The 23,537-nt window shown below is 42.4% G+C and overlaps 2 protein-coding genes across 2 annotated transcripts in view; one reads left to right on the forward strand and one right to left on the reverse strand.

Annotated features, from left to right (window-relative positions):
- Nucleotides 1-2,412: 2,412 nt before the first annotated feature.
- Nucleotides 2,413-13,983, forward strand: ckap4 (cytoskeleton associated protein 4). The gene is made up of 2 exons (XM_080207838.1): nt 2,413-2,907; nt 12,490-13,983. The coding sequence occupies exons 1-2, from the start codon at nt 2,617-2,619 to the stop codon at nt 13,726-13,728; spliced, it is 1,530 nt and encodes a 509-aa protein (XP_080063964.1). The 5' UTR covers nt 2,413-2,616; the 3' UTR covers nt 13,729-13,983.
- Nucleotides 13,984-20,312: 6,329 nt separating this feature from the next.
- Nucleotides 20,313-23,537, reverse strand: part of ikbip (IKBKB interacting protein) — a 30,709-nt gene continuing 27,484 nt past the window's right edge. The window contains exon 3 of the mRNA XM_080207327.1: nt 20,313-22,263. Within this exon, the coding sequence (XP_080063453.1) occupies nt 21,505-22,263 (759 nt within the window). The 3' untranslated portion in view covers nt 20,313-21,504. The remainder of the gene's footprint in view (nt 22,264-23,537) is intronic.

The raw sequence follows: 23,537 nt of genomic DNA on the forward strand, positions 1-23,537 counted from the left end.
TGACCTGAACAGGTGGCAGAGTGTGGTGACGGGGGGGGGGGGGGGGGGAATTTCACAGTAACTTCATTGCAGTTTTAATGTAAGCCTTACTTGTGACTAATAAATAAACTTTTAAAAAAAGTTTTTTTTTAAATAGCAAAGGATGGTCATTTGAATGTAAAAGCCAATGGGGTTGAAGATGGGGAGATGGATCTGGGAGGGTGAGAAAGGGCTAAGAGTGGAATTGTAAAGAATGGATTCTGCACAATGGGAAGGCCTCCCAATCATCTTGGGTGAGGAAAGGAGAGATAGCCCTGACATGGACTGTGAAGCTACAAGAAGCCTAGGATTTCATTTCCTGACTGTACTTCCTTAAGAACTGTTAATCTCGAAAAATGTCTACTTCTATTGAAAGGTCATTTACCATGTTATCGGATCAGATGGATTTTTCCCAACGTGACTTTGTGGGATCTGTATAAATAAGTCTAGTGGAGATTTTAACCCGTTACTGTTTCCTCTGCATGATGATATTCCGAGGAAAATGAAGACATATTACTAAATCTATAAAAGTCCCGGGATGAAATGATCTCAAAAGGATTTCTCGTTAGATCTGGATCACATAAATATAGATAAGAGTGAAACAAGATTGTTTCCCCTTTTTCTGTAGGAGATTATGTGCTGGGGTTTGCACAGCGACTGAAAGAAATAATGGTCATTTAGAAGCCTAAAGAGAAAGTACATCATTGTCACAAATCCATCAGGTTTTATGTAAAATACAGTACCCGTGTCCCAAACATGTGCAAAAGGCGGCATATCTTAAACCTGCGCTTTAGAGTTTAAAAAGAAAAGATTTCACTTCAGTAAAATAATTATTTCCTGAGTCCCAAACGCGATTTCAAATCCGAATGAAGTCAAACTACTGCGGGTGCCGGAATCTGAAAGTGCAGCATTCAAGTGTGAATATGCTCCTCCTCCCTCTATAATCCTCCTGCAATTCTTGACATACTCCTCCATCTCAACTGCTTATTTTCGGTGTAATTTTATTGTCTACCAATGAAGCAATGTCCTTCACTAACTGGTGATCAGAAATGCCGACAGATGTGATAGATTTCACAAATTCGCCCAACTTATCTGGAGTGGTTTCACTCATTCCCTCTGGGTCAGTCCGCCTCCATTCTCTCGGAGTTCTGAAGCCAGACTGCCACGTTGTGTGTGGGCAGGGCCAGGATAGCAACAACAACAACAGAAAACTCTGAATAAATCCTCATTCGAGTGATTGAATCGGGCTACCCGAGGGGAGTAAGAAAGCAAAGAGAGGCCACTGGATTATTTTTCGTATTGAAAGCACTGCAACTTTATTTACGTTGTGTTCGTCTGTTTCCCCGACAGAAACAGACTGTCGGGAAAACACAGTCCCGAAGCTGTACACAGTATTTTACCCCAGTTACAGTAATTAGAGTTGTATCACCCCTGTTAATCTTTTAGGGTAAACCAAATAAACCAACTCAAAGGAACTTAGGGACAAAGGGAAAAGGGCAGCTCCCCAATAGGAGGGGGAACCGCCCAAACAGAAACAAAGTGTAACCCCTGTTACAACAGTTAGGGCTGTATCAGCCCCCAGTTACAGTAATTGGATTTTTATCACCCCGGTTACAACAGTTAGGGTTGTATCACCCCAGTTACAGTAGTTAGGTTGTATCACCCCGTTGCAATAGTTAGGTTTGTATCACCCCAGTTACAGTAGTTAGGGTTGTATCACCCCGTTGCAATAGTTAGGTTGTATCACCCCAGTTACAGTAGTTAGGGTTGTATCACCCCGTTGCAATAGTTAGGTTGTATCACCCCAGTTACAGTAGTTAGGGTTGTATCACCCCGTTGCAATAGTTAGGTTTGTATCACCCCAGTTACAGTAGTTAGGGTTGTATCACCCCGTTGCAATAGTTAGGGTTATATCACCCCAGTTACAGTAGTTAGGTTGTGTCACCCCTGTTACAATAGTTAGGGTTATATCACCTCTGTTACAGTAATCAAGAGTTGTATTGCCTTGGTTACAGTAATTGCATCGTCTCTTTGCAATGCCCAGTTAAATGGGCGCTACATCTGAACAAATAGACGGGGAAATACGTCGCAACTCGTTGTTTTAATAATCAAATCAAATTGTGTCTGAATGAATGAATCCAAACAAGAGGTACAAGCAATCTGTCATAACAATTATATGGGGAGGCTGGAGACTGCGGCACAGGAGCCCCCAGGGAAGGAATGAAATGGATTTGTACAAACTCCATCCTTTGTGAGAAAGCTGAGTGTAAAGTTGCGGGGCGGTGATGTAACTGAAATCAGCGGCACATCCCAAATGAGCATGTGTTCCCCTCCCAGAGAGGACGTGGCAGAAGCCGGTCCCTGTTCATTGCATTGCAGAGAGCCTGAGGGCAGGGGGTGGGGGTGGGGAAGAAACAGAAAATCTAACTTTAAGAAGCAACTTCTCGTCAAAGGCAGCGATCCACTGGTGATCCTGTTGTGAGTACAGCTCCCAAAACAGAGTGAGACAAACGACACTGATAGCAACCAGCAAGCACCCCAGACACACACCCCCCTTTTTTATTTGAGTTGGAGATCCACACAATTTCAGGATAAAATATGTCTTCTCTGAAACAAAGGAATAAAAACCATTCTGGCCAGGAGGACGTGGCCAAGAGGAATGCGAAGGGCAGCAGCAGCAGCAGGGCAGGCAACGGTTCCGGCTCGGCCACTGGCAAAGAAATGCTGCTGAAATTCCTCCTCTTCTTCGTCCTGGCCGGGGCGGCTGCCCTCCTGGCCTGGTACATCCACAGCCTCTCCCAGCAGCTCAGCCACTTCCACAGGAGGAGCGAGGAAACCTCCCTTCGGAGCAGCGAGCTGGCGGCCAAGTTGGAGACAGTTTTTCAACAGGTAAGATCGTGGCTCCCCTGTGGTTCAAACTGTAACCGTGCTTGGATATTCCGCTCCCAATTCCCGGTTGTGCGGTGCAGCAGGCAGGCAGGCGGGGTCTCACTTTGAGTAATGGATTTCAGGATGAATTTGGGGGGGAATGTGTACACACGTGGCCATTTACAAATAAGTTATACCATCCAGAATCTTATTTGCTCTCTCGCCTCTAAAGCTGTATCCGTAAGCATCATCTAACCACACATTCCCCGGGGCTATTTATTCGTGATCTAAACATTTAAGGAAAGGCTATATTCGCCGTTTTTTCCTCCAAAATCTACTATTTCACATTGCCCCGCATTAAACCTCCACTGACACTCCTTGCTGTAATTTCTCGATTCTTTCTCGCTTGTCCTCAATCTGGTCTCTTTAATATCATTCGTCTCCTGCTAACGTTATTTTGGGTAAATCAAATGAATTAAATTAAACAAACAAAGAAGGGAACTGTCTGAAACACAAAACAAAGCAGAAAGGAAACTTAAAACATTAAATCTATATTAAGTCCAGGAGTCAACTATGAAGGAACAGTGCTTTTATTGTACAAAATTAAAATAAACAATAACCACAAGCCTGTGGTGAACACTGTGGGTCCCAACCAGGACTAAAAGGTTAATGGGCCCTCTCAGGTTCTTGCTTTGTACAGGGTTCAGGATACCAGCTCCACCAATCTTGTATTCAGCAAGCCCAATTGAGATGTCAATTAGTGATTATCCACACAGATCATGGGGGTTATCACAAAATCAAACTGTGATTAAGGGGTCAATAATGCACTTCAGTCCCTGCCGTTCCCAATGGGCACGGAAGGCCTTGATGGTGAGCTTGGACTCTGCATGCTCCCTCTCCAGGGATACCCGGCTACAAACTCATGCATAAAAATGGGAAGTAAAGGGGTGACTACAACTCCTTAATACAGAAACAAGTATCTACTTATTCTCTGCTGATCTATGGTCACCTTTTTCTTGTAGTTATGTTCCCTTCCATACCTTCCATTTTTAACAAGACTCTTACATGACTAATAATCCAGGAACTTGGACAAAGGATTACTCAATCTCGATCTTGTCCTCCTCATTCTGGCACTCAGATATCCACAACAGTCTTAGGATGAGTGACCCCATATTCACACTGAAGACATTCCCTGTCATGTTGGGCAGCAGTGTGCTAATTTAAATAGATTTAGAACCTTTCTAGCAGCTCAAAAGGGAGCACCTATATGGCCATTGGCAACAGCAGAACTGGAATCAATTACAATCTGTGAACTCATAGCCCTCAGGTTACCACTACCACTAAGCCAGGAACCAATCTGGTTCAGAGGAGAGTAGAAGAGCATGCCAGGAGCAGCATCTGACATACTTAAAATGAGATTCCAACTTGGTGAAACTAAAACATGGGACTACATGCATGCTAAAGAGCATATTTCACACTCTATACAGCACACCTTATAGAGAGTGAAACAATCCTACAATCAATGGATCAGACCAAAGGTTTGTAGTGCTGCCACATCCCATCCTGAATGATCATAGAATCCCTCAGTGCAGAAGGAGGCCATTTGGCCCATTGAGTCTGTACTCTTTCTCCAACAGAGCATCTTACCCAGGCCCAACACCTGCCCTATCTCCGCTCCTCATTTACCTTGATAATCCTTCTAACCTTCACATCTTTGGGGCAATTTAACATGGTCAGTCCCCCTAACTGCACATCTTTGGACTATGGGAGGAAACCAGAGCACCCAAAGGAAACCCACGGAGAGAATGTGCAAAATCCACACTGTCACCCAAGGCTGGAATCAAATCTGGGTCCCTGGCAGCAGTGCTAACCACTGTGCCACCATGCTGTAAGTGGTAGACAATTAGAAAACTAATGGAAGGAAGAGACTCCATTAAGATCTCCATCCTGACTAATGGCACAGCCCAAAACATCAGTGGAAAAGACAAAGCCAAAGCATTTGCTACCATCTTCAGCCAGAAGTGTCGAGCAGATGGACTCCTCCTGAGGTTATCAGCATCATGCCTACCAATTTGAAGTCTATTCAATTCACACGATATTAAGAAGCGACTGAGCAGAATGTATACAACAAAGACAATGTGCCCTGATAACATCTGGCTGCACTGTGCTCCAGATCTAGGCATGCCCTAGCCAATCAGTTCTAGTACAGCAACAACATTAGCAAATACTCCAACAAAATGGAAATTATCCAGGTATACCTTATTCACAAAAGGCAAAACAAATTCAATCCACATTACTACTCCATCAGCTCTCAACCATCAGCAAAATGATGGAAGGTGTCATAAATAGCGCTGAAGATACATTTAGTCTCCAGTAACCTGCCCATCGGTTTGAGTTCCACCAGGACCACTCCAGATCTCATTACAGCTTTTGTTCAAACATTGAACAGTGGAATTGTAGAAGTGAGGAAAGAGTAACCTCCATTCACATCAAGGCAGCATTTGATGAGTGACATCAAGGAGCCCTGGAAAAACTGAAGTTAATGGGAATCATGGACAAAACTCACCACTGGCTGGAATCATATCCATCAAAGATGAAGATGTTTGTGGTTGTTGGAGACTGTCAACTCTATAATAGAATATTGCAATATTACTTAATCAAAGTAATGTCCCAAGCCTACCTATATTGAATTGATTCATCAATGACTGCCCTCCCCCCCACCACCCCCTGTTAGAATGTCAGAAGTGGGTTTTTGCTGATGATTGTACAGTGTTCAGTACCATTCGCAACTCCTCAGATAATGAAACTGTCCATTCCTGCATGCAGCAAGACATGAACAATATTCATAAGAACATAAGAAATAGGAGCAGGAGTATGCCATCCAGCCCTTCGAGCCTGCCCCGCCATTCAATAAGATCATGGCTGATCTGAAGTGGATCAGTTCCACTTTCCTGCTTTCTCCCCATAACCCTTAATTCCCTTGTCTATCAGAAATCTAGTTTGTTTCAAGTTTGAGCTATTATGTAACAAGTAATATTTGTGCCAAACAAGCACCAGACATTGACCGCCTTTGACGAGAAGTAATCACTGTGTCTGCTTGATAGTCAGTGGTATTATCATCACTGAATCCACATCTTGAATACAACACTTGACCAGAAATGTCAAATTAAACTCATAGTTACCACACAATGATGTTCAGATGACCAAGTCTGGGGAACTTGCTTCAGTAATGGTACAATATGATATATTTTAGAGGTGAATATCTGCAATCTGCCTCTGCTCTAAATGATTGATGGAACAGCCATCCATGGCTGTGATCAAAGATGGAATTGGCCTCTTTAAAGATTTTGGCCTGTCTAGCTGTTGAGTAGAACACAGTAAAAAGTCTGACAACACCAGGCTTTAGTCCAACCAATTTATTTGATAGTAAACTCACAAGCTGGCCAGAACTCTCCATTCACCTGATGAAGAGGGAGTCCCCTCGAAAGCTTGTGAGTTTACTATCAAATAAATCGGTTGGACTAAAACCTGGTGTTGTCAGACTTTTTACTGTGTTTACCCAAGTCCAATGCCGGCACATCCACATCATGAGTACAACACAAGCATTCTTCCCCACTGAGGGTTCAGCTGCTGTGATATCCCATCCTTTGGATTTGGCTGCCTATCTTCCAAATTCCCTGCCTTTAGCATGTATCATTTGTACAGCCCCACTGATCTCTGGTAAACAATGTTTCTGACATGGCAATCCACACTTGAATTTCTCTTGATGGCTGCTAATCACATCACATGTCTGTATTCCTCTTGACACCTGCTAATCTTGTTACTCATTTGTTATTTTGTTTTCATTTCATGTTCACTGTTAACCTCATTAACTTCCAAATTCCTGACACTTGGAAAATTCAATTAAATTAGTCAGGCATGCTTTGTTGAATATGCCTGATTAATTCACGTCTTTCCAGGTTTTCACCTATTCATTCCTGTGTTATGGACTCCAGAGATTAAATTAGTAAAGCTTCAAACCTGCTTCAAGTTGCTGGATCAAAGTGTAAATTGGAGAATTGGATATAGGTATCAGCGCTTCCACTTCATAATGATTGAGTCAATTACCTGAAAACAGTGGGTGCAGTGAATCAACTGCACTGTGCCTCATGCCTAATTCTCATTATGTGCTCCTGTTAACTGACGCTTCACATCAGAGGAAATGTTCAAATAAAAACAATGGTATTTAACCACAACTGGAATAAGATTACCATCTTTTGATGCAACTTCAAAGAATGATTCTTCCAGAGATGACAGACATTTTTTTCTCAAGATTGAATCTTTAAATAATCAAACATTCACTTTTGCACTTGTAATGCTACAGTTAATTAATTTACTTAGACATGTTATATCAGCACATCCTTGAAAGATTAAAGATATTATTTATTAAAATACGCCTGTACTCTAACAGGCTTTTGATGCATAATCTTGGAAAAAATCCTTTTGGTTTAAAAGAAATCCAAGGTATTAAAACACATTTGCATGTTTGGTGACAAATACATAATATCTTTGTACAATTATAAATAGCTAACTCAATTTATGGAAAGCCAGAGGCAAGGTGAATACAGCAATGTCTATCAATAACACAATCCTGATGCAGTATCAAGTGAATAAGTTAATGTAATCAATAACATAATGGGCACTTTGGGTCTGATGGTGCTGGGTCATTATCTGCAGTCCTTAGAATCAAAATAAGTTGGAAAGTCAGACAAAAATGGTGAGATGAAATGTACATTAAGCACCAAAAATCTCAGTATTTCATTCGTTTCTCAGGATTTGGAATAGTTAGCTTCCACAGAAAATACTAAGCCATTATTACATTACAGGCACCAATGAAATATGAGCAGTACGGAAGAATATAAGAATTAAATCGAGGCAGAGGCCATTAGGTGCTTCGAGTCTGCTCCACTATCTGCACATAATGACCCAACACAATCTGATCCAAACTACACATTAAGTTATTGATTACTTTAACTTATTCACCTGATGTTGCTTCAGGATGGTGTTATTGACAGACATTGCTGTACTCATCTTGCCTTCACCATTCAGTATGATCATTATTGATCTGAATATGGTCTTAGCTCCACTTTCCTGTCCGCCTCCCCATGGCCTTTTGGCTAAAATCAAGCATCAGATCAAGTCCAAGATGGGGTGCAATGCCTTATCTTGTCAGCTTGGATCTTGTTTGTCTTTCTTGTGACGAGCATGAATTGGATTCAATTGGATTTTGAATTTGGTGCCTTGGAGCAAGCACAGAATGGATTCAGGTTTGCCTGGTCCATTCCTTTAAGGATGGAGTAAAACATTTTTAAAAACCCTTGACTCCTTGGTTGATCAAAAATGTATCTAATTCAGCCTTGAATAAATTCAATGGCCCAGCTTCCACTCTGTCAGGGGAAGATAATTCCACAGGCTAGTACATGGTTTGTGATACAAGAAAGCAGCATTGTTGCACCATCTGCTTGCATTGGTCAATATGCCAGAACTGTGCACTTCTTCTTAGCTTCAAACTGTGATCAAATTGACAAGAGCTGATGGGATGCTGAGCACTTTGTGAATGATGGTAAAACAAAGTTATGTGATTTGGAAAAGTGGCTGAAAGCTAGACTTTGCAGTATTCCACAAGTTTACCATTAACCCGAAAGTGAACTGAATTAGGCATATAAATGCTATAAGAGCAGGTCAGAGCCTTGGAATCTTGCAGCAAGTAACTCATTTCCTGACTCCACAATCAACAAAGCACAAGTTAGGAGTGTGATGAAATACTCTGATGAAATATTCTGCCCAAGACTGCAAGGAGCTACAAAAGGTTATGAATGTAGCCCAGTCCATCATGTAAGCCAGCCTCCCATCCATTGACTCTGTCTACACTTCCTGCTGTCTTGGCAAAGCAGCCAGCATAATTAAGTACCTCACACACCCTAGACATTCTCTCTTCCGCCTTCTTCCGTCGGGAAAAAGATACAGAAGTCTGAGGTCATGTACCAACCTATTGAAGAACAGCTTCTTCCCTGCTGCTGTCAGACTCTTGGATGGACCTACCTTGCATTAAGTTGATCTTTCTCTGCATCTTAGCTATGACTGTAACACTGCATTCTACAATCTCTCGTTTCCTTCTCCATGAACGGGATGTTTTGTCTGTATAGCATGCAAGAAACAATACTTTTCACTGTATGTTAATATATGTGACAATAATAAATCAAATCAAATCAAATCAAGTACTCCCCACTTGTCTGGATAGTGCTGTTCCAACAGCACTCAAGAAGCTTGACACTATCTAGGCCAAAGCAGTCCTCTTGATTGGCACCCCATCTACAAACTTTCAATCCCTCCACCACCAATAAACAGTTGCAGCAATGTGTGCAATCTACAAGATTCACTGCAGGAACTCACCAGGACTCCTTAGACTGCACCTTCCAAACCCATGACAACTATCATTTAGGACAACAAGGGCAACTGTTACATGGGAACACCACCACCCGGATATTTCCCTAAAAGCCATACACCAGCCTGACTTAGAAGTGTATTGCTGTTCCTTCCCTGTCTCTGGGTCAAATCCCAAACAGCACTGTGAGTGTACCTACACTACACTACATGGATTGCAGAGGTTTAAACAGGCAGCTCATCGCCACTTTCTCACTGGCAATAGCCAGTGACATCTACATCCCTTGAATGAATGAAGAAACAATGCTGGCACTGCTGAAAATTGACAATAATGCACGTTCACCCCCCAGCAGTCAAGATGCCTTGAGATGTTGTTCTGTGTTAAGGGCACAATATACTTGCAGTTATTGTTGTCTCTCTTCCTATGATACCAGCTAAACCTAGCAACATTAGACTGTATAGAATCATAGAAACCCTACAGTACAGAAAGAGGCCATTCAGCCCATTGAGTCTGCACCGACCACAATCCCACCCAGGCCCTACCCCCATACCGTACATATTTACACACTAATCCCTCTAACCTGTGCATCTCAGGGCACTAAGGCACAATTTTAGCATGACCTATCAACCAAACCTGCACATTTGGACTGTGGGAGGAAACCAGAGCACCCAGAGGAAACCCACGCAGACATGAGAATTTGCAAACTCCACACAGACAGTGATCCAAGCTGGGAATCGAACCCAGATCCCTGGAGCTGTGAAGCAGCAGTGCTAACCACTGTGCTATTGTGTGCTAACCACTGCGCTACTGTGCCGCCCTCATGCCAGCATGCCAATATCATATGGTACAAACTCAGCAGTGGAAGTCAGCACTGAGAAGCACAAATAATTTATTCCAATTTTTTGTTTGTTTGTATGTGTCCTTTTATGTATTGTTATCAAACAGCTCATTTTTATATCAGCAGAGGTGTTCATTATTAGTCAGAGTGATGATTACCAGGAGTTATTTGAAACATATACCATGATTCAGTTTAAGGGATACAGCCATTAAAGACAAACATCTACAATAAGGGAGAAATTTTTTTTACAAAAGCTGTTAAATTTAAAATAAGTTGATATTTCCCTCATTGCACGGGATTATTGTAAGGCCATTTAATGTAATGTTACTAGTTCAAACTTTTACAAAGATTTGGGTAGCAAAATGCCTGGCACAATAAATGGTGAGGCAGGAATCCAAATCTGTGGAGGAAACATTCAAGATCCCTGTTGACTGGCTGATGCGGTGGCATCAGTGCTGCATTATGTGACAGTGTGGAGGCTGGTCCTGTCTGCTAATGTAGAAGCCTTCCCCATGAATCAGCATTGCAAGTTTTTTACCAGACAGAAAAGGCTGAGAACCTGAGTAATGTGATGGATGAGGCACATGGATAGTGGGTAATGTGGGAGGGAGCCAGGTGCACATGCCCCATACTGCTTCTGGCATTGTTAGCCGAATCATGCACAGTAACTTCAGGTGTCTTTGGAGCATTTGTCACTCTGCTGACCTTGATGCTGTAGAGTCAGTAGACTTTGCCAAGCAAATATGAAGGGGAAGAGGGGTGATGTTGGTCCATGAGCATAACTTTCCCGTGCTATAACCTGACTGTCTAAGAACTCTTCCGTTTTCGAGAAAAAGGAGCAGCACAGTGGTTAGCACTACTGCCTCCCAGCAGTTCAAATCTGGTCTTTGGTCACTGCCCATGTGGAGTTTGCACATTCTCCCCATGTTTGCGTGGGTTTCCTTCGGGTGCTCCGGTTTCCTTCCACACTCCAAAGATGTGTGGTTTAGGTTGATTGGCCATGCTAAAGTGCCCCTGAGTGTCATGGTATTAGCAGGGTAAAACAAGGAAAGGACCTGGGTGGCATTTTTAGTGCAGGCTCAATGGGCCAAATGGTCTCCTGCACTGTAGGGAATCTATGAAACTATAGTATGACTGGAAAATGTACTGTTTGTGAATTCTTTGTCCCCATGTAGCCCATGTTTGTTCAGTGTATTTGTTTGAACTTAAGGTGATCCCTCAGTTTGATAAGAACATAAGGAAATAAGAAATAATGGTAGGAGGAGGCCATTCAGCCCCTTGAGCCGGCTCCATCAGTCAATAACATCATAGCTGATCTGTTGTGCCTTGAATTCACTACTCTGCCTGTCCCCATAACTTTTGATTCCCTTGTCAATCAAAATCTGTCTAACTCAGCTTTAATATGAATGTATTTCAACATGCTTCAGGCCAGGATATCTGCTGTTCTTTCCCGATCTGGTCAACATGTGACTCTAGACCTACAGCTATGTGGTTGACCCTCAGCTGCCCTCTGAAATGCTGCCTCACAGCGCCAGGGATCCAGGTTCGATTCCCAGCTTGGGCCACTGTCCGTGTGGAGTTGGCATATTCTCCTCATGTCTGCTTGGATTTCCTCTGGATGCTCAGGTTTCCTCTCACATTCTGAAAGACATGCTGGTTAGGTGCATTGGCCGGAACAGGTGCTAGATAGTTTCGACTAGGGGAATTTCACAGTAACTTCATTGCAGTGAGCCTTCCTTGTAAGCCTTACTTGTGACTAGTAAATAAACTTTACTTTTAAATGGCCTAGTAAGTCACTCAATTCAAAGACAATTAGGGAAATGCTAGCCCACATCCCATGACAGAGTAAAGATTTCAAAACAAATTCTGTTAAAGAACTGTAGCAATTTTATATTTCCCATATAAAATTCTGTCAGGGAAAGTATTAGACAAGAATTACCATGGGGTCACCAAGAAATTACCACTATGACTGTTACCATGGAAATTGAGCTGTTTTCCTGTTTACTGTATATTTTCTTAGATATTAATTTGGCAAACGAAATGAGTGGTATTCCCTTTCCATGTGTTTTCTTGAAGGCGAATGAGTGCGCTGAGTTTTATTGCGGTGACCTTTTAATTAGAGTGCACGGACTGGTTAAATGAATGAATATTTCTGAATTACTATTTGATTACCAGCAGCAGATGCAGCAAAAAGCCAATTCTATCAATTACACAAGAGGCTAAACATTTGTGACACTGGAATGACGGAAGTAATCATTCTCGTTACATTTCGTGTTACTTTTCCAGTAACTGGCACACGATGATACTTATTTGATACCGAGACTCTGACCTCTTGTTGCAGGTAGAATCTACGAAAATCTTAATGAACAGACTGGACTCGGCTTTGCTCAACACCCAACAGCAGCTGCAAGAAACGAACAAAGCGGTCAACAAGGGCGAAGGTAAGACAAATCAAATTGGTGAAACTCTGCAAAAGCTGCAGAATGAAATCCTGCGAGACCTCTCGGAAGGGATCCAGGATGTAAAAGATGCCAGAGAGAGAGACGTCACATCGCTGGAAAAAACTGTGGAGGAGAAGTTAACGGAATTAACGAAATCGATCCACGACAACATTGTCGCTTTTACAGAGGTACAGGAGAAAAGTCAGAATGACATAGATGAAATGAAGTCAAAGGTCGATTCACTGGTAACAACTGTTGAGACAAAGGATCGAGAAATTACAACTCTGGGCGGTAAATGTGATCAACTAACAAGCAGTTTACATTCACAGCTTTCTGCACAGGAAGCACTCAAACTATCAGTCTCTCAAGCTGAAATATCTCTCAGTGCTGTGTCTAAGGAGGTTCAGGATTGTCGGCAAGATTTACAGGAAACAAAGAACCACCTGAACGAGCAGGAAAAATTGCTGCTTTCAAAAGTAATTGATTCGTCTGTAAATGAGGAAAAGCAAAACGAGAATTTTGAATCCCGCTTAACTGCCGCAGAGGCAGACGTCAATGCTCTGAATACAGCTACGACACACTTATCTGAAAAATTAGAGTTCTACGATCTAGATTCGGTGCAGAGTACAATGAGGAGTGTGGCAGAGTCTCAGGCGTCGCTAAGCGAGGACATCCAAACATTAAAAGCAAAGCTGAATGATCTGCCAAGTCCGGCCACAGATGAAGCGCTCAGTGCGCTGCAGAATGCAATGCAAACTCTAGAAGTACAACAGAAACAGCACCTTGAGGAAGTGCAGTCCCAACACAAGGAAAGGTTAACGCAGTTGGAAACGAGCGTCAGTGAAATTGGCAAAGCAAATCAGAACGTTATAGCTGCGTTACAGTCGATGGAAGAGACGATACAGTCTGGCATTGATGAAAAATTATCAACAGTAGAAAGTTCCATGGATGAACTGAGGTCTTTAATCAGTGAGGCAAAGAGTGACCTGGAAGCATTAGGGTTAACTGTGGACAACCTACTCTCAAAACCTGGAGAGACTGAGAGCGCTGAGGATGAACTGGCATCCCTAAAGTTATCACTGAATGAATTGCAGTCAGATGTTGATAAATTATCCGTGTCTTTAAATAGAATGCAATAAGGCATAATTATAACAGTTAGGCAATTTGTCTAACCGACAATCTCCATATTGTTATGAATTAAACATAGCTGAAAGGTAGAATGAAAAGAGATTGTTTGATGAAGATTTTTTAAAAATAATGAAATACAAACTCATGTAATGTATTGTAATACTTTGCAGTTAAGTAATAAAGGTACTGAAGATAACCTTTTTGTTTAATGTAAATTCAGTTATACACTGATAAATTGCAAAATCAACTTTTTTCAAAATAAAGTAGTGAAAAACTAATGAAAAGCCAACAAATTGCTTGCATTTGTTCTACTATTCAGAGTCATTGTTTTCAGATTGTATGCTCTCAGAGTGAACATGTTGGTTGAATTCTGTCTGGCCTTGGAAACCGCAGGGCAAGAATTCAACTCTCAGCCCCCTGTTTTGTCCAGCATGAAATCAGTGTTGATCTATTGAATTTTCTGTCATGAACTGCTGTCCCTAAATTGCACCAAGCTGTATATTGGCTCATGTAACATTCACAGAATAATTACAGAGAGGGAGGCCTTTTGGCCCATCACATTTGCACTGGCTGTCTGGATGAGCAATTCACCTAGTGCCATTCTCCCACTTTCTCACCACAACCCTTGCACATTCTTCCTTTTCAAATAACTGTCCCTTTCAATCACCTCCATTGAACCTGCCACCACTGCAGACAGACAGACCTTAACCACTCACCAGCCGGAACTCTACCACCTCGCCTGCCATGGAATCAGAGAAGGCAAGGGCCCAACAATGGGAAATCTCTATTGACCTCAGGCTGGAATTTCAGGTCTCGCCTGCGCAAGGCCACAAAATCCCGCCCACAGAGTGAAAATATTTTTTCTCATAACCCCTTTGCTTCTTTTGCAAATTGCCTTAAATCTGTCCCCACTTCTTCTTATCTACTCTGCCCTAACCCCTCATTATTTTGTATACCTCTATTAAATCCTCCTCTACCTTCACTTCTATGAGCGAAATAGTCACAACTTCTTCAATCTGTTGTCATAACTAAAGTTTCTCATCCATAGAACCATTTTCGTGAATCTTCTACAATTGTCTCCAACGTCTTCACATCTTTCTTGAAGTGCAGAGCCCAGAACTGATTGCAATATTCCAGCTGAAACCAAACTAGTGGCTGACATAAGTTCAACATAACCTCCTTGCTTTTGTACTCCATGCCCTATTAATAAAGCCTAGGATACTGTATGCTGTATTAACTGTGCTCTCAACCTGTTCTGCCAATTTCAATTACTTATACATTTAGGTCCCTCTGTTCCTGCACCCCTCTAGAGTTGTGCTGTTTATTTTGTACTGTCTCTCCATGTCGTTTATATCAAAATGACTCAGTTCACAGTTCTCTGCATTGCGTTTCATCTGCCATCTGCCCACCCATTCCACCAACTCATCTATGTCTTTTTGAAGTTCTATACTGTACCCATCACAGTTCACAATGCTTCCAAGTTTCATATTATACGCAAATTTTAACAGAATCAACAATGGTGGAGTGGTAGCATCCTTGCCTCGAGTCACTGTCTGTGTAGAATTTGCACATTCTCCTCGTGTCTGCATGGGTTTCATCCAGGTGGTCTGCTTTCCTCCCACAATCCAAAGATGTGCCGGTTAGGTTGATTGGCCATGGTAAATTGATCCTTAGTGTCAGAGGGATTAGTGGGGTAAATGTAGTGGGGGGGGTTATAAGGATAGGCCTGGGTGGGACCATTGTCAGTGCAAGTTCGATGGGATGAATTGGTCTCCTTCTGCACTGGGATTCTATGATTCTATGATTTGAGCACATAATCTATGCTGACTGAAGGAATGCTGCACTGCCAGAGCTGCTGGGTGGGATTTTACGGGTTTGCTCAGGTGAGACATAAGAACATAAGAAATAGGAGCAGGAGTAGGCCATCTAGCCCTTCGAGCCTGCCCCGCCATTCAATAAGATCATGGCTGATCTGTCGCTGCTCAGTTCCACTTTCCCGCCCTCTCCCCATAACCCTTAATCCCTTCTCTTATCAAAAACCCATCAACCCGCGTCTTAAAAATATTTAGCGAGGCAGCCTCCACCACTTCAACGGGCAGAGAATTCCAGAGATTCACCACCCTTTGAGTGAAGAAGTTCCTCCTCAACTCCGTTCTAAACCGCCCCCCTTTTATCTTGAGGCTGTGCCCCCTAGTCCTACTGTCTTTTTTGAGCGGGAAGAGTCTCTCCACCTCTATCCTATCCATCCCATTCATCATCTTATACGTCTCAATGAGATCTCCCCTCATTCTTCTAAACTCTAACGAGTACAAGCCCAGTTTATTCAGCCTCTCCTCATAGCTCAACCCCCTCAACTCCGGTATCAGCCTAGTAAACCTCCTCTGCACTCCCTCCAAGGCCAAAATATCTTTGCGCAGGTGCGGCGCCCAAAACTGCACACAGTACTCCAGCTGCGGCCTCACCAATGCCCTACACAGCCGCAGCAAGACCTCCCTACTTTTATATTCAATCCCCCTCGCTATGAAGGCCAGCATCCCATTCGCCTTCCTGACCACCTGCTGCACCTGCAAGCTGGGTTTTTGCAACTCATGCACAAGGACCCCGAGGTCCCTCTGCACCGTCGCCTGCTGCAGTTTTCGCCCCGTAAGTAATAGTCCTTCCTACCATTCTTCCTACCAAAGTGGACCACCTCACACTTGCCAACATTAAATTCCATTTGCCATTTCCTGGCCCATTCACCCAGCCTATCTAGATCCTTCTGCAGACTCTCCACACCCTCCGCACAATTTGCCGTTCCCCCAATCTTGGTGTCATCAGCAAATTTCGACACCCTACACTCGGTTCCCTCCTCCAGATCATCTATATAAATGGTAAAAAGCTGAGGCCCCAGCACCGACCCCTGGGGCACTCCACTAGTCACCATCCGCCAATCCGAATAGCACCCGTTGACCCCCACTCTCTGCCTCCTATTTGACAACCAATCCTCTATCCACGCTAACACCCTACCCCCAACTCCATGTCCCTCGACATTCTGCAATAACCTCTTGTGAGGTACTTTGTCAAACGCCTTCTGAAAATCTAGAAAGACCACATCCACCGGCTCTCCTCTATCCACCGCCCTAGACATCCTCATAGAACTCCAGTAAATTTGTCAGACACGACTTCCCTTTAATGAAACCGTGCTGCGTCTGCTTTATCAAGCAATTCCCTTCAAGATGCCTCGCAATTTCCTCCTTAATGACAGATTCTAACATTTTACCTACCACAGACGTTAAACTAACCGGCCTATAATTCCCTGCCTTTTGCCTGGCACCCTTCTTAAACAACGGCGTAACATTAGCCGTTTTCCAATCATCCGGCACTTCCCCGGAATCCAGCGACGTCTGGAAAATAACCACCAAGGCATCCACTATCACCTCCGCCATTTCTTTCAGAACCCTCAGATGCATTCCATCCGGTCCTGGGGACATGTCCACAATCAGCCCCTCCAGTCTGTCGAGCACCGCCTCTCTAGTAACAGTAATGTCATTAAGACCCTCCAGTCCTACCACCTTTCCATTGCTAACACCCGGCAAATTATTCACGTCCTCCTCCGTGAAGACAGAAACAAAAAAGTTATTCAATACCTTAGCCATATCCCCATCCCCTACCACTAGGTCCCCTTTCTCATCCTCTAAAGGACCAACATTCACCCTAGCCAGCCTCTTCCTTTTTATATATTTATAAAAACTCTTGCTATCCTTTTTTATATTAAGCGCTAGCCCAGCTTCATAGTTTCTCCTACCCTTCTTTATCAACTTCTTTGTCAATCTTTGTTGACATTTAAACCTCTCCCAATCCTCTTCTCGCCCACTACTCTTAGCTACTCTAAATTCCTCCGCTTTTAGTTTAACAAGAGTTGAAAAAGATTCCCTCCTCAATACTTAGCTGAAATAAATCATGTTTCATTGAAGATTGGATGTTGGATTATCAGTCTGACAGAATAAAGGCGGTGGAGGGATTGAGAGAGAGGCGGAGAGGCAGAGCTGGGCGTTATCAGCATACATGTGGAAACTGACCCATGTCAGCAGATGATGGTACCAAGGGGATGTATGGAATTGAGGAAGGAGGGAGCTGAGAATGGGCCCTGAGGGGATAACATTAGTAACTCCGGGGCCAATCGGCAGATGGCACCACCACAGCCTAAGGTGATGGCTTGAAAGTGGAGAAAGAAGCTCTGAATATGTCAATGTTGGTAAGAGTGGAAACACATTAGAGCAAGAGAAAAACAACCATTAAAGGACAATGTTATGCCATGGTGAATACTTCATATAAACTAAGGAAGATGAGAAATTGTGGCCATGAATTCACATGACAGTTTCTACGCCAGGATACTATTACAGCTAAAGTAGGGCAGAATTCAGAGGAGGACAAGAAGGTAGGAAGTGCAGATTGAAATCATCACTCTGAAGAGTTATACAGTGAGAGAGGAAAGGAGGAAGATATATCCAAGGATGGAGCTTTTGGAGGAAGTGGGCAGTAGGTAACAAAGATTTTTTAAAGATTTTAAAGAAACACAAAGGGAGGAGGAGGGTGCACTGGAGGAGTAAGGGAAGATGTTAGGATGTGACTTGGTGAATGGGGTCATGCCACTATCAAAGGATAGGGTTATTAAGTTTAGTCAAATGAGAATGCTGCAGGATGCAGGGGTAAGGTATTATATTGATACATGAATAAATAAAAACATCAGATATGTATTCTGATCATATATCTAAAGATGGTGTCTATGAATCACTTCAATTTACTAAGAAAAGTGCAATTATCCACTACCCAGCATCCCAATTAGATACATGTAGTTGGTGACTAATAAATTGGACAATACAGTTCAAAGTGTATGCATTGTGTGGAAAAAGCTGAAAGCAAAATGCAAATTAAGATTTCTTACCCTGGTAGTATCGTTTTCATTCTTCAAGTAGATTAAGAATTCTCCACTCCCTGAAGTCCTCCCCATTCTTCCCTACATGTTCTGATGGGGGTATCCAAGATCAAGTCAGTGTGTACAATGTAATGATATTCTATTGCTACACGTCAAAGTTAACTGGTAGTCAGACATGTAGGAAGAGTCAACAACAACAGCAACTCATATTTATATAATGCCTTTACTATATTTGATATGAAGTGTCCCAAAGGGCTGAGATGCTGTTTCCCTTGTCTATAATCGATAACTGAGGGTCATAGGGCCCAATAAAATGCAATTGGTTTGCGTTCAAATGCAACTGAGTTTGGAGAATGGATGGGAAATTCGCTTCACATCTGAGGATGAGGCCAATCAGGCACTTAGCTGGCCGGGGTAAGTCCGTCACATAATAGACCCTGGAGCAGGGTCTGCCTGTAATTCACTTCAGGAGATGCCTAGGATCCCTGAGGGACCATGGCCACAAGTGAATGAAGAGAAGATAGGAGTCAAGGGAAGGGGATGGCAGGGCAGTGGAGGCAAGGGCAGGAGGGTGTCTTCAGCAGAGCATCTTGTAGATGGTACACAGTGCTGTTACTGTTTGTTAGTGGTAGAGGGAGTGAATAGTTGTGGAAGGGGTAGCAATCAAGTGGGCTGCTTTGTCCTGGATGGTATTGAGCTTCTCGAGTGTTGATAGTGCTGCACTCATCCAGACAATTGAAAAGTACTCCATTTCAATCCTGACTTATGTTTTTTAGATGGTGAACAGGCTTTGAGGAGCCAGGAGGTGAGTTACTCACCTTAGTATTCCTAGCCTTAGGCCTACTCTTATAGCTACTGTATTTATTTGGCCAGTCCAGTTCAGTTTTTGGTGAATGGTAACCCCCTGGATATTGATAGTGGGGGATTCAGTGATGGTAATGCCATTGGATGTCAAGGGACGTGGTTAGTTCCTCTGTTGGTGAAGACTGTTAGTGTCTGACATTTGTGTGGCACGAATTTTATTTGCCACTAGTTAGCCCAAGCCTGGATATTGTCCAGATCTTGCTACATCTGGACATGGACTGTTTCAATACTTGAGGAGTTGCCAATGGTGCTGAATATTATGTGGCCACAGCGAACATCCCCACTTCTGAGCTTATGATACGAGGACAGTTATTGATGAAGCAGCTGAAGGTGGTTGGCCAAGGACACTGCCCTGAGGAACTCTTGCCAATGTCCTGGAGCTGAGATGATTGACTTCCAACCATCTTTCTTTGTGCCAGATAAGACTCCAATAGTGGAAGATTTTTCCCTAATTCCCATTGACTCCCAGTTTTGTTAGGGCCCCTTGACGTAAAACTCACTCACATGCTGCCTTAATATCAAGGGCAGTCACTCACCATATCTATTTGGCATTCAGCTCTTTTGTCCATGTTTGAACCAAAGCAGTAATGAGGTCAGGGGCTGAGCCCGGTGGAACCTAAATTGAACATCTGCAAGCTGGTTCTTGCTGAGTAAGTGTGACATGATAGTGCTGTTGTTGAACCTTTTCATCACTTTATTGATGACCATGAGTAGACTGATGGGTGGTAATTGGCCAGGTTGGATTTGTCCTGTTTCTTGTGTTCAGGACATATCTGGGCAATTTCCACTTTAAGAAGTCTGACAACACCAGGTTTAAGTCCAACCGATTTATTCGATAGTAAACTCACAAGCTTTCAAGGTTAACCTCTTTGTCAGGTGAATGGAGAGTTCTGATTTCCACTTTGCCCGGTAGCTGTCAATGTTATAGCTGAACTGGAACAGCTTGGCTAGGGCCAGGGCAAGTTCTGGAGCATGTCTTCAGTTCTATTGCTGGAGTATTGACAGGGACGTGCCTTCAGCAATTTCTTGATGTTTTGTGGGGTAAATCATGTTGCTTGAAGACTGATATCTGTAATGCTGGCGATCTCCATAGGAGACCCAGAAAGACCACACACGTACAATGAATTATGTTGTATTGCAGTGGCTAGGTAATATAAGTAATTTTAGTAATGAGGATCAATTTAAGGAAATTTAAAACTAAATATGAGCAAAAACACAGCTCTTTAATGTGCTAAAGATAAGCAATTCAACATACCATCAATAGTTTTGGTACATAAAGATTGAAAATAGAATAATGGAAGAATCATAGAATCCTTTCAGTATAGAAAGAGGCCATCTGGCTCATCCACTCTGCACTGACTCTCAGCCCTTTTCTGGGCATGAGATCATTCTTGCCGGTAAAAAGCGGCTGGGAAGATAGCAATCTGATTTGCGCCCTCTCACACAATCTTCCGGGCTTGCCACATTGATGGAACAGTGCAGCGAGTGTTAAGATAGCACCCATTAAGTGTTACATTAGGATCTCATAGTTCCGTTTCAGGATCATTACTTATTATCCTTCTGCTATAATACTCATGTGGGTTTTAAACTTACTTCTAATCAAACCTGGTGAAAGTTTTCAAGCAAATTGGTACTACCCTGTGACACTGCAGCATCAGTAAATACTAATGGCAATAAAATATATGCATGTAAAACATTTTATTTTTTCTAAATAAAGGAAGCATAATTTGTTCTGAAAATATATTGCATCATGTGAATTCCAATCTTCCGTTGTCATTTGAGGAAAATATCACTTGTTTGTCTTTACTGCATCTGAGTTTTTCAGCATCACAGAAGGAAATTAAACATCTTGTAATGTGATGCTTACCATTCTGCATCACAACTCCATATTTTCACTAACAACACCATAAAAAAAGAACTTTGACAAGAATGCAAATCGGATTGACAACTTTAAATAATGATAATTAAAAACTCCAATTACTTATCTCGCTCTAAAAAAAATCTATGATTACTGTCCCACAGTAGTGACCTGACTGAGTGGATCTTTTGCACCCTGGTTGTCATTTGCATTTGCACTGCAGTTCGCTAATTCTTTCCTTAAGTTGGCAATTTCCTCATTTCTTTTCAGGAGGTCGGAAGAAATTCGACCAATCCTTTCAATGAGATCGTTTACCTGTGGCTCGAGGAGAGAGAAACCCTTTTTGAGGTTGTAAACTTTGGGTTTGAGGTCATTGGCAAACATAACCGCTTTGATAAGTTTAGCTCGACTGCTTTCCAGACTCAAAAGTCTGTCTGAAATTTTATCGTCTTCAGCTTTCAATTCCGTCAACTTCTTCTGTATTGATTCAATTTTGGCTGCATTTCCAGATATCAAACTCTTAAGCTGGGTGACCCTTTCGACACTGGTTGCAATTAAGTTTCCGATGTTGTGAATGGCGGTTTTCTCTATATTTATCACCTTCTTTTCCAGGTCATGTAAGGAATCTTTCAGTGAACTAATATCTGAATCTAGGCCAGATATCCGCCGAATGTCAGTTCTGACACCAGAAAGTTTTGTGCTGACATCACTTGATATTTGAACTGTATTCTTGTCTATCTTATCAATGGTATCAGAAAGAGAAACTAGCTTTCCATCCAACTCATTTCTTTTCTCCGTAATACTGGATGACCATATCTTCATTTTCATGATTTCCGTCTTTAAGTATTCTACTTGCTTCAGCAGTGAATGGTCTTTAAGTTTGCTTGTAATTTCTTGTGCACTTTCACACTACATAGACAGAGAAACAAACTGCTTCAGTAACGATACATTAAAAAATAAAACTGAAAATTCACTTATTCTAGTTGTTCTTTTATTCTACAATCACTGACAATTATTCAACACCATATCACATTTCTCAAGGATGTCTCGAAGTGTATTCATGTGCAATGAGCTATTTTGAAATGTATTGAAGGTGGCACGGTGGCATAATGGTTAGCACTGCTCCCTCGCAGTGCCAGGGACCAGGGTTTGATTCCAGCCTTGGGTGACTGTGTGGAGTTTGTACTTACTGTACGTGCCTACGTGGGTTTCCTCCGGGTGCTCTAGTATCCTCCCACAGTCCTAAGACATGTGGGTTAAGTTGATTAGCCATGCTATATTGCCCCTTAGTGTCTCAAGATTTGTAGGTTAAGTGGATGAGCTATGCTAAATTGTTCCATAGTGTCCCAAGATGTATACGTTGGGTGGATTAGTAAGGTAAATATGAGGGGTTACGAGGATCGGGCCTAGTTGGGATTGTTGTCGGAAAGTTGGTGCAGATGGGCTGAATAACCTCCTTATGCAGTGTAGGGATTCTATGAACGGTTCTAAGTCAGCAATCATATCATTCATTTTGCACAGAAGTTCCACAGACAGTTATGTGATAAATGGTTAGTTAATCTGTTCTTGCTCTGTGTTGGTTGATGGGGAAGTGCTGGCCTGAAGAACACCTTACTCTTCCTCAAATACTGCCATGAGACATTTTACCATCTTAAGCACAAATACATATGGTATCTTATTTGAAGGGCAATGCACATCTTTATTATGCATTTAGCTAATGTGAATCATATATTTAAATAGGGGGGACAGAATTTGCCCAAGGAATTACAGACCGGACAGCTTAGCATCAATGGTGGCAAAAAAATCATTGGATCCTCACTAAAGGAGAGAATAGAAGGATTTAAAGAAGCAAAAAATAAAATAATGAATGGTTAGCAAGAATTTCAAAAGGGAAATAATTGCTTGACCAACCTTGTTGGTTTTTTTTCACAGAATAATGGCAGTGCAGTTGATCCAATTTGTCTGGATTTTCAAAAGGCCCTTGATAAGTTACTCCATAATAGATAATGATTAAGTTCAGGGAATGTAGTTTCAGGAGACAAGTGGCAAGGTGGATTGCTAGCTGGTTTAAAGACAGACAACAGAGTGGCATTTCACAAGAATCAGTGCTGGGACCACTGTTGTTCACAATTTACATCAACAATTTGGACTCTGGAATCAAAAGCACAATTCTGAAATCTGTA

This window comes from Carcharhinus amblyrhynchos, chromosome 19 (genome assembly GCF_965287045.1).
Source record: "Carcharhinus amblyrhynchos chromosome 19, sCarAmb.v2.hapA, whole genome shotgun sequence".
NCBI classification, from domain to species: Eukaryota; Metazoa; Chordata; class Chondrichthyes; order Carcharhiniformes; family Carcharhinidae; genus Carcharhinus; species Carcharhinus amblyrhynchos.

Coding starts and splice junctions, on each gene's coding strand:
- ckap4 (XM_080207838.1), top strand. CDS start 2,617: ATGTCTTCTCTGAAACAAAGGAATAAAAACCATTCTGGCCAGGAGGAC. Junction 2,908..12,489: donor TGGAGACAGTTTTTCAACAG/GTAAGATCGTGG, acceptor CTCTTGTTGCAG/GTAGAATCTACGAAAATCTT.